The sequence below is a fragment of the Panicum virgatum genome, chromosome 8N (genome assembly GCF_016808335.1).
Source record: "Panicum virgatum strain AP13 chromosome 8N, P.virgatum_v5, whole genome shotgun sequence".
Classification (NCBI taxonomy): Eukaryota; Viridiplantae; Streptophyta; class Magnoliopsida; order Poales; family Poaceae; genus Panicum; species Panicum virgatum.
This window is the reverse complement of record NC_053152.1, coordinates 12,957,025-12,969,211: the sequence shown is the minus strand read 5'-3', so window position 1 is coordinate 12,969,211 and position 12,187 is coordinate 12,957,025. Positions and strand designations below refer to the sequence as shown.

The 12,187-nt window shown below is 47.8% G+C and overlaps 1 protein-coding gene across 1 annotated transcript; it reads left to right on the top strand.

Moving 5' to 3' along the window:
- On the top strand, positions 1–1,352 carry LOC120686876 (zinc finger BED domain-containing protein RICESLEEPER 4-like). Its single transcript, XM_039969069.1, has 2 exons — positions 1–760; positions 926–1,352. The coding sequence occupies exons 1-2, from the start codon at positions 37–39 to the stop codon at positions 1,123–1,125; spliced, it is 924 nt and encodes a 307-aa protein (XP_039825003.1). The 5' UTR covers positions 1–36; the 3' UTR covers positions 1,126–1,352.
- Positions 1,353–12,187: the final 10,835 nt, after the last annotated feature.

Below are 12,187 nucleotides of genomic sequence, written 5' to 3'. Positions count from 1 at the left end.
GCTGTGGGTGTGAGGCCTAGGAAATTTCAATTAGACATGGATGTGAGGTGGAACTCCACCTATCTCATGCTTAAGCATCTTGTTCCTCACAAGCAAACATTTGGTGTGTTCATCCAAACCCAGTACCCCAGAGCAGAAGGTACTCCTTATCTCTTAACTGATGGACATTGGTATGTTGCTGAAAAAATTCTAGAGTTCCTTGAACTATTTTATGATTCTACTGTTGTCTTATCTGGTGTTTACTATCCCACTGCTCCACTTATATTGCATAATCTCATTGAAATTGCTGGACAACTTAAAAATTATGAAAATGACAGAATGCTTAGAGAGGTGGTAATTCCTATGAAATCTAAATACCTTAAGTATTGGAATGACATACCTCTGCTTTATTCCATTGCATTCATCATGGATCCTAGAGCTAAAATAAAAGGTTTTAGCAATGCTCTCAGGCTGCTCTCTAGTTTAACTGGTACTGACTATTCTGCTTATTTTACCTCTGTGAGAGCTGCTCTGTCTGACATGTTTGGCAAGTATGAAAGCAAGTTTGGTTCTATTAGATTGGCAAGGCCTACACATAAACCTTCTACTGGTAAGAAAAAAGCTCAATGGGGTAAGATCTTTGGTGATGGTTCTACTTCTACTACTTCTCCTGGGTCTGGTCTTGGCAGTGTTGGTGCTGGTGGCTCTTTTACTGTTCCTCTTGGTAGAAGGACATCTGCAAGTGCTTTGCTGCAAGCAGCAAGCACTGGTGGTACATATGGTATTTCTTCTGAACTTACTGCCTACCTAGATAGTGACACTGTCAACCAGTTTGATGATGATTTCAACATCTTGACCTGGTGGCATGAGCACAAACAGTCTTATCCAGTACTTTCTATCTTAGCTAAGGATGTTTTAACTGTGCCTGTTTCTACCATCTCTTCAGAATCTACCTTTAGTCTAACTGGCAGGATCATAGAGGAGAGGAGGCGTCAGTTGAAGCCAGAGATGGTAGAAATGCTCACATGCATCAAAGACTGGGAGGCTGCAGATGAAAGAGCTCAGCACATGGTGGAGGATGGAGACCTGCAGGCAGCTTATGAAGATCAGTACCTTGATGAAACTCCAGCACAAGCTGCTGTGTAATAGGATAGTTTATTTGCACTGCATGACTATGAGGTTAACTTAACACTGGAACTTGAACTTAATGAGCTGGGCTGTACTCTTTTTTCCTATCTAGGGTTTTCTCACGAGGTGTGAGTTTTTACCTAGATAGGTTTTTAATGAGGCAGTCATTGCACAAAACAGCTCATCCTTGATATTTTGTTGATTTCTGTCATTTTTTGTTACTCAAGATGAATTGATCTGTTGAATGAGTCATGTTGCGATTTTAGTGCCTAGCCTCGTGCCTGGGCACTTTGGCGGCACGAGCCCGGCGGGCGGCACGGCACGGCCCGAAAGGGTTTAGTGCCGTGCCTGGGCCTCAAGTCCGGCACGCTGGGCGGCACGGCACGGCACGAAAGTCTTTTCGTGCCCAGGCGTGCCGTGCCTAATCGTGTCGTGCCGTGCCTAATCGTGCCGTGCCTAGGCGTGCCTGGGCCGGGTCGTGCCGTGCCGCCCATTTGGCCATCTATAATCCCAGACAACGGTACCTGTATTACACAAATGAGTTTGACTGCATCCATCCGAGCCATGTGAGTATCCCATATGAGTACACTTCCGTAAGACATGCACTGCCCATTGTTAAAAGTTCTCATTGAAATACGTCGATGCGTGTGTTTGCAGGTGTACTGGCAGCCCTATGCGAGGGCTGAGATCCAGGCGATGGACCTTAGCCCTTTGTGCGAGCGAGATAAGCACTACTGGAAGAGTATTTTGCCCCTCATATGCTTCTACGTGGTAGAACTCCACCTCCCGCACCGGGTGATGCGACAATTTGGGCACCGTCAAGAAGTTCCACCGGAGCCGGTAGACACCTCGATGAAGCAGCTTCATGAGTACGTACTTCTTCAGTTTCGACATTCCTAACCCTTCGTACTTGATGGTTCAATATTCTCACTTTGCATAATAATAATGTGGCCCTTGTTGTAAACAGATGTGACCGGCGCAAGTTTAGGGGTGCGAAGAATTGGCGGGATTAACACCGGGACCACCTTATTTCATGGGCCGAGCACACTCATAGAATCGTGGAAGGAGGTCCCGTGTATGACGATGTTGCCTACCGTGCCTACCTCCAGTGGTTCCATAGAATTGCCACTACTGGAAAAAGGCTCTTAGGCACCGGTTGAATAGGGCCTTAGGTACCGGTTTTTCCAACCGGTACCCCGCAACCGAGATCAAAGGCTCTTGGTTTTAGCACCGGGTAACACAACCGGTACCAATGGCATTCATTTTTGTCAAAAATATGCATGCGGTGGTGGCTGGAATTCGAACTTTTGACTTCTTGCGTCACGTGCATCTTTCTTACCATCTCACATACACATCACTTGTGATGGGAAGAGAGATATTTTCCTTTTGAAGTAACCCTTAGATGAGCCTTAGGTACCGGTTGGTAACACCAACCGGTACCTAAGGCTCTTAAGGTACCGGTTGGTGTTACCAACCGGTACCTAAGGCTCATCCATTGGTACCGGTTGATGGTACCACCCGGTACTAATGTAAAAGTTACCACCCGGTACCTATGGTGAGCCTTAGGTACCGGTTGGTGTTACCAACCGGTACCTAAGGCTCATTCATAGATTCCATCAACCCTAAAAGTACCGGTATGAAGATGAATCGGTACCTATGCTAACATAGGTACCGGTTCATCTTCATACCGGTACTTTTAGAGTGGACATTTGGCTTGTTTTCTACTAGTGTGCGCGGACCATCATCAAGCCATCTTTGGAAGATCGGAACATTGGGGACCTACCCTCCTCGGATGACGAGGACGTACTCGTCTACGACGAAATGACAAGACACGCGACGCAGACCGAGCGTGGTCCACTTCAGAACTACATGGTATGCAATTACTTTCCAGCACATTCCAACTTGTATGAGTAAAGCGCTTCAACGACACAGTAATTTATTTTGCAGGGTCAGCAGCTAGCTCACTTGTCAAATGAAGCAAGTCAAGTTTTGACGGTGCCTCGGGGGTCGTCGGATGAGCTTGGTGCCCTTCGCGCATTTGCAGAGGTAAACGCTATCCACCACTTCTCAGTTCGTACATGTTTGTTTTTGTGACTAATAAATCATTTCCCTTTTATTTCAGAATGTACGCAAGAGTTGTCGCCGTTTGGCCATGAAGATGAACTGCATCCGACCCTCTCACGCCCCAGCTGCCCGTCGGGATATCGCCACCTCAAGTGGGCAGGCATACTCAGGACAGCACACTCCCGTGTTCTATGGCAGTGGAGCACACAGCTCGTCGAGGGCCACCGCATCGTCTTCACGTACACAAGAGCCAGTGTCGGATGAGGAGGAGCACGAGGAGGATGACGACGAGGAGGGCGAGGAGGAAGACGAGGACGTGCACTCTCAGGCAGCTACCAGTGCACGAGGACATGGTTGGGACAACTGGCCAGAAGAAATTGGAGGTTCTCAGCTTTCTGGTGCCCCACCAGCTACACAGCCCTCACAGGGGTCGCAGAGGAGGAAGGGCGTGCCCAGGCGTCGACCGCGTGACCACACGGATATCGGCAGCCACATCCGCCTTGACACGCACCCCGGACGTGATAGGAAGAGGAAGGACCCTTACACACCAGCCCGTTGAGCTCAGGTGCAATATCTGTTGCCACGTGCCTTTTATTTATGTCTTCCATTTGGTACAAAGAAATAATAATAACAGTTTCCACTTTGTTCTATGACCACAGGATGAGACGTTGCAAGGATCTTCAATGGCGATGACACTATGATGTATGATGACACTATTATGTTCTATGGTGTCGTTGCAAGGATGGTAGATGTATGATGACACTATTATGTTCTATGGAGTCTGTGTGCCTTGTATGAATTATTATGGTGTGGATTTGTCCTAGTTCAATATGTATGATGACACTATGATGTTCTATGGGTTTGTCCTAGTTGTTCCAGTCAATTCTGAGGTCCACTTTGCTGACACTATGATGTTCCATGGTGTGCATAAGTCACCTTTCTTTCTTTTTGGGCGAAACAGGTTAGTCGCGCCAGCCAGCCTGGCGCGGCAACAAAATAGTGTCGCGCCAGAGGGACCGGCGCGGCTCAGTCGCGCCAGAGCAGGCGGCGCGGCAAGCCCATCTAGTCGCGCCAGGTAGCCTGGCGCGGCTAACCTGCCAAACTGAGCCATCGTAGCCACGCCAGGAATGGCGGCGCGGCAATACAAGGCGGCCGCGCCACGGCTACCGACGTGAGGGCTGGCTCACTCTTACTTTTTGTTTAGTTTCAAACTAACATACTTATTAATGTTATCTATTATCTATTATATTTATATACATTACATTACCACGGCTACTTTGTTTTATTTACATATGAATATAAATATTTTTATATTATCTATATATATTAATAATTATATACTTATTTATGGTACTATTATTTATTAAAAATATTTCAAAAAGTACTATTTTGATATACTTATTTACATACATAACTTTAAAATAAATTATCTATTTATTTATAAATATAAAATACTGCTATAAATAATATTTATTTATCTATTGATATTTATATATTTATTAATGATACTATTATGACGAGACTGGCCAGGGAGAGCCTTTTCAGAGGAAGTAAATACCAACCATATGTGACTTTTCATGCCAATACCTTTTCAGATGATATGACTACACGAAGTTCTAGCCTTTTCAGACCTACCTCTATGATGTTGACAAGTCCATGACTGCGGCACATGTGTCTTCCGATTCCCATCTCCTCCTTTATATAATGACCACCTTCTTCATCTCCAGAGTCCATGTCCACACAAGAGCAATGGCGTCCAGATCAGATCAGGGAGAGGTCGGGGTGGAAGGCGAGGTAGAGGAAGGGGAGGGCAAGGTGTTTCCGAGCCAATCACTTGGCCGGGATCATTTTGTCCTTCCTACTATCTACCTCCACCGCCAGAACTACCACTTGAGCAAAAGAGTGACTTTACCCATCCACATGGCCAGCTTAGGCACTACGATGACCGAGAGGAAGAGTGGCCCAAGTGTGTCCATGGTGACGACGCCGTAGTGCAGATGTACAATGGCGGATGCGATAGTGGATGACGGTTCTTCAGGTGCCCGCGGGCACAGGTAAAAACCTCAGAAATGTATATTAGTCAATTAACATTATCACTCTGAAGAACACGTCTTTTTGCAGTACTACGAGGATCCAAACAACTGCCACTTCACAAAATGGGTAGATCCTCCACTTCTACATCCCACAATCGATTACATTGCATATCTTCAATCGAAGATGAAGGACCTCCAAATGGAGCTTGATAATGCTAATGCAGCTCTCGGGACTTACACACCCGAGGAAGAAATCTACTGCCAAGACTATGGTTGCACGTGCCCTTACCACCAAAACAAGGGTCCTCCTCCGGGGCCATCAAGTAGCGGTCGCGGATACTATATGTAGTCAGCTTGAATTGATTGAGCTGCAGGATGTAGGTGGTGGATGTTTCGTATAAGTCTGGTAGTGTTCTCTTTTCAATCCCACAAAATGACGGATCCCATTATGTGTCGTAGAAGTAGAAGGGAACCGTCCCCTTTTTCTATGTACTTGCTTGTACTAAATATGAAGTTCGAGTTCACCACCACAATCAATGTCATCCATCAATTATCCAAATTACAAATGGCTCGTTAATAAATGCCATGCGTTAATGGTCCAAATTACATGAGCACTGAGTTCGAATTAAACATCACACCATTCCTAAGGAATTGGCCATAATACAAGTTTTGACGGGCATGGGTAGCATAGTGCGCTTCACCCCTCCTCCCTACGGAAGGGCGACGAGGGTCGTAATAAAAGTTGAGATTCCCCTGAATGCCTTCACGCAGGCCAGGGCTCGGGGGCTCCTCGCACGCCGCGGCTCGGGCCGCACCCTCGAATGGATCGACAACCGTCAGTTGTGAAGTTCTACAGGTTTAGCCAAACCCCACCACTCTTAACGCGCGCGCCTGCCAGATGATTCAACAGGACCACAAGTCGCTGCGCCAGCACGAAAAATCTATCTATACTATACAGATCGAAAACAATTGAAATTTTTTCTCACCCAATAATTTTCACAATTTTGGTTTACGCAATGGGCAGTGGTTTAAAAGCTTAAAAGTTCTACAATTTCTCAAAAAAAAAAGTAAATAAATCAAGAGAAGAGTGAAAGCCTAGGAACCGCAGATGGATTTACATAATGCCATTCGATCTGATTGCCGCCTTCCTTCCTTGCGGGCCGCATCCGCGTGGGCTCTCCACCTGACCTGCCCCTTTCCGGCCAATGAATTCCTTCTACCTGCCACCATCGGATCGCGATCGACAAACCAAGCAAACCAGCAGCAAAAGGAAAAGACGACGCCACCAGGTTTTGCAGACAACTCCAAAACCAGCTGGCGTCCGCGCCGGGCCTCCTCGACGCGCTCACCGTCGCGCTCCGCACCACGCCGCCCCCACCGTGCACAGCCTCCTCTGCGCCAAGGCCCACCGCGCCGCCATCGGCGTGAGGCGGACGCTCCTCGCCTTGGCGCACCGCGCCGCCATCGGCAATATTCTCACTTTGCATAATAATAATGTGGCCCTTGTTGTAAACAGATGTGACCGGCGCAAGTTTAGGGGGTGCGAAGAATTGGTGGGATTACCACCGGGACCACCTTACTTCATGGGCCGAGCACACTCATAGAATCGTGGAAGGAGGTCCCGTGTATGACGATGTTGCCTACCGTGCGTACCTCCAGTGGTTCCATAGAAATGCGCGGACCATCATCAAGCCATCTCTGGAAGATCGGAACATTGGGGACCTACCCTCCTCGGATGACGAGGACGTACTCATCTACGACGCAGACCGAGCGTGGTCCACTTCAGAACTACATGGTATGCAATTACTTTCCAACACATTCCAACTTGTATGAGTAAAGCGCTTCAACGACATAGTAATTTATTTTGTAGGGTCAGCAGCTAGCTCACTTGTCAAATGAAGCAAGTCAAGTTTTGACGGTGCCTCGGGGGTTGTCGGATGAGCTTGGTGCCCTTCGCGCATTTGCAGAGGTAAACAGTATCCACCACTTCTCAGTTCGTACATGTCTCGTACACGCGGCGTCTACGCACTTCTTCAGCCCACCAAAATTCATGCTTAACCCACCACTTGTCACTCTCGGATTGCTCCGTGTCTAGCCACTGCACAAAATCACAAAGAGGAGGGGGGCTCTTTTACCCCCATGTGTCAGCGTTCATATTATGAAACATAACGGAAACAAAATGGCGGCTTCGTCACAACCTTAGGTCTCTCGTTGCTGAAAACCTTCGGTGGGTCATATGCGTAGTTCGGGCACATGAACCACCTCATGCCGTAAAAGTCACCCATCATAGCGGAGCTCACAACCTTGCAACGGTCACCACAGAAGCACATGGGCACATCCAACCTTGCAATTGTTTCGTCATCGGGACGAGACCCCATGGTGGTTTCCCTGTTTTAACAAATAAAAAATGTATACACTCATATGTATGCTTCATGCAATAGATTGGAATTAAATCAAAGTAAGGTGAAAAAAATGTTAATTCATGTATACACTCCTTCTATCAAATCAAATCTACCAAACATATATACATACATTAGAAAGACCTAGGCAACTATTTCAACACTCCTACCTATATAATCTAACCACTACTTTTCAAATTACCTACAAACCCTAACCACTGTAAAAGCCACTCAAACCACCAAAACTACATGAAATATAATGGGCAAAGTGGATTAGGCAGAGGACATACCTTCTGGGATTGATTCCCCTGCGTTTCACCTTCAAATCGGAGCCAAAATGGGGGGGGGGGGGTTAGAGGGGGGATTGGCCGACGGGGCGGTGGGCGGCTATGGCTGCGCTCGACCTCGGGTGGGAGGAGGAAGAAGGAGGGGAGGGAGGGAGAGGCCGCACGCGGCCCCCTGTAAAGGTCTAGCCGCGCCAGGCGGCCTGGCGCGGCTCAGTAGCACCTGGCGCGTCGGCGCGACTGCAGCTGCACCACATGCATTGGCGCAACTAGCCCCCGCCATGTTAGCAGCCAGGGTGGCATGCCGGGGGACGCTGGCCAGCGTGGCAGCCGTAGTCGTGCCAATGCATGTGGCGCGATGCCTTTATATAGTCGCGCCAGTGGTTTTGGCGCGGCGAAAAGGGTTAGAAGTTGGAAATTTAGTTGGGGCGGGTTATTTTTAAAATATTAGATTAAAAAAGGTTAAAAAAATTACCCCTTCTTTTAACCCCATCCTTCGCTGTGACCGAAGCCCCCTCGAAGGCTTCGGGCTTCGCTCCAGGGTCTTCGAGCTTCGCCGTACTCCACGAAGCTTCCTTTAGTTCCTGCAATAGACAACAGGCATGTCCGGGGTAAAGATAATGGGCCTCTACACGAGGTACAAAAGCCCATCGAGGCACAGGCCATTATAAGCCCAAAGATGGCGGAGTCGCTGCAGGGAGGAGCCCGTGGGCCTTGAGGCCCAGGGTCGGGTGCCTAGCATGCGGTCCGGCCGAGTTGTTCCCGCGCGACCGGCCGATTTCCGCTCGCCCGAGCGACCTCCGATTCGCCCGAGCAATCCCCGCTCTCCTGAGCGATTCCCATTCGTCCGAGCAATCTCCGCCTGGCCCGAGCTAGGGGTCGATGATCGCGTTGACCCCGCTTTGAGTCCGATGACCGCGTCCCCCATACGCGCGGCTCTGGCAGCAGTGTGGGGCCCCCAACGCCGGAGATACAGGGCGGTACCCTGCATGCCCCCGGAGATCCACTGCCGTCTGACGGGCGGTGCGTTCGAGGACGGACGGCGCACCCAGCCCATGCCGCTACCAGAGCTATGGAGGAAGACTACGGTGCCGTATGCCTGCGTCGAGTGTACGCGAGTTACTGCGGCGCTTTTGCCGGATGACATCTCCCGTAATCTCCTCACCGACGATAAGCCTGATGGGATGTGCACAGACCGGGATCTCCTCGTCGCCATACCGGGCCCACTACGACAAGCGAAGATCGGGAGGAAGATCTGGACGCGTTTTGTATTTTCCCATTTGTATTTGTCTGAATTTTCGGTGTAAAGATCGGGTCCTCCTTCGCCTATAAAAGGACGCCCCGTTCCCATGCGTAAGGAGATGACTTCACGAAAGAGAACCGAACACACACACATACACACTAACACACCACGCTCGTCAAGGCTTGAGCACGCAGCTCTCCCTTGCACATCTTGTACTTCCCCCATTTTCGAGCATAGTAACACGAAGAACACTGCTGGACGTAGGGCTCGTTGCCCGAACCAGGATAAACCTTTGTGTCTTCTGTGCCACCATCCAGCTTCCCAACGCGCAATCCCCCGCCGATACAAATTTACTAGTTGGTGGTTCCCAAACCCCCGACAAGGGCGAAGGGACAGTGAAGGGGGCTAAAGCCAAGTCCCCACACCTCATAAGAGTGAATTAAAAAAATCTAAAATAAATAAAAAATAACCGTATAACTTCGGTAAAAGAATAAGAACGCAAGCGAATTAAAAAGTCTAGAATACACTGCTGTTTTCCCATATGACTTAGGGCTCCTTTGGAATTGGTGGAAAGCAATTCGTAGGATAGGAAAATTTCCTCCACATTTTGGAGAAATTCTAGTCTAACCTCATGTTTCTTACATCCACTCCAATAAGTTATTCTATAGCTGGCCACAAAATAAGTTATTCTACATCCACCCCAATTTACTATCACGATTGTACTGATTTACGACATGGTAAACAAGCATTTACGATAACATGTGTTACGATAAATGACAACCATATTTATGATTGGAGGGTCGTAAATCAGTATTCTACGGTGTTGTAAATTGTTCTGTTCATTGTCGTGTTTAATAACATGTGTCTTGCTGATAGGTAGGTCAGATATGTAGGCCACAAGACAGAGGTTGTCGAGTAGTTCGGCGGGCTCAGAGCCCTCCCAAATACTGGGGCCTTGTTGTGTTGACGTGATGGTCAGATTCAGATCTTCGTCGAGGTTGCGAGTGGATTCTTCATCTAAGTCCGGGTATGAGTCAAAAATATAGGTGCCTCCTGGCTAGCAGGGGCTCCAGTTTCCACGATCCTTTGCGGCATGATCCGGTGTATCATTGATACATATGAAGCTGCCGCATTGTGTAGTCCGAACGAGACTTGGATGTGAGGTGTCTCAGAGTAGATCGAATCTTGTCCGAAATTTGTTGGAGAGCGAATTGACGTCGTGTTAGAGACGGACATCTTTTCGATCTCATCGACGAGATTTGGGAGAAGAATTTCGCCGAGTTCTTCGACGGAGCTAATGGAATCATCGTCTTTGAGCAAAGCCGAGGAGTTCGCCTTCAGTTCCTTGGGTTCGGCTAGGTAGCTGTTAAAGCCGCCCTGACCGTTGGAGACGCAGACCCACGAGCCGAAGACGAAGGTGGTGCCAAATAGCAGGCACCATGCAGTTGAAGATGAAATTTTCCATCGAAATCCTCCGATGATCGTTGGCGAAGTCTCCTACCTGGCGCGCCAGCTGTCGGTGTTTAACCGCCAAACTCTCCGAGGGATACCCCGAGTAAATTGATTATAGGCAGGGACTCGCCGAGATCAGAACGCGATGGTGCAAGAAACACAAAGATTTAGACAAGTTCAGGCTGCCGGAGCGTAATACCCTACATCCTGTGTGTTGATTTGTATTATCTTAGGTGTTGCATATGTTGTTGCCACCTGTCGGTCAGCTGTTCAACCGTACGCCCATATGCCCACACGCTGATTGGCTCAGTACCCAAAATCTCAACCGTTGCACGAATCTTCAACAAATGGAAGATATAAAAGAAAAAAATTTCAGAAGTTGTATAGGATTTCGGAGCTAGATTAGGATTTCGCTGGGCAGCTTGCCTACCCACCAACGGTCCAGTCAGGAACCCATGAGTTTGTGATTTTGAATTTCGTATAGTCGGCAATTCCAGACCTTGGGAACGAAGATAAACAAGTTGATTGAGTAGCTATGGAGAACTCGACTTCATCTACAATCTTGTCACGATCCTTGGATAACTAGAGGGTTCGCCGGCGTCATGCACGGCGGTCGGCTTGGCAGCGCCGTGCCGAGCCGGCACGGAGGAAGAAGATAGGGTCTCGGGATAGTTTGCGTCAATTGTTCATCGATATACCCGTACAGGTTCAGGCAGAGGTTCAAGTACTCCTCAACTCTGCCAGTTACATGGGATCTCAGGTGGCCCAATAATTAAGGCTCACAGGCCTAATTACTCATGACAAATCTTTGGAAGTGGGAAATCTCCAAGAGCCGGAGAGGCAGTGAATTCCTTATTCGTGTGGGCAAAGGACCCTTCCATTCTTTTTTTTTTCCTGGTCCCAAGGCCACCAACCTCTTGCTTTCTCGCTTGAGCATCGTCGCCGTTCTTCCATGCATATAACAGGAGCAGGTAGAAAGGAATTCTTGTGGAGCATGGACCACTACTTTTGGATCGTACCAAAAAGTTGCACAGCGAAATAATGGTTTCATGCATGTAACTGCACAGAATATAATCTAGTCATCCTACCATTTTTTTTTTCCATATTGTCCTCGCTGTCTTTTTTTTCCGTGATGATCATCAGAATTCAAAGCCGTCAAAGTTCATCAGCCGCCCAAGAAGAAAATGCATCGTTCTCGGTACAAACTTTTTGTGCGTACCTGTGCAGAATTCTTTGTCATTAATAAATTGACTCTGTAATTGTGGCTGGCCTGCAAGTTAGGCGGCTATCTGTTGTTTCCCTAGTAGGTATACGGGATGTAGGGAGTATGAAAAGTCATCAAAGTAAATTATGACATACTACTATAGTCCAAAGCATTTGAAGGAGTATAAATTAAACCTAGCTAGACAATGATTTTTTAAAGTTAATTATGGACTTCAGTTCTTAACATCAATAATACTCCCTCTGTTCCAAATTATAGGTCATTTGATCTCTTTGACACTAAGTTTGACCTTTTAAACACCAAGTTTGACTACTTGTCTTATTAAAAAATTATGTAAATATAGTCAAAATGAAGCCATTCTTTAAGAACTTGTATTGATGAAG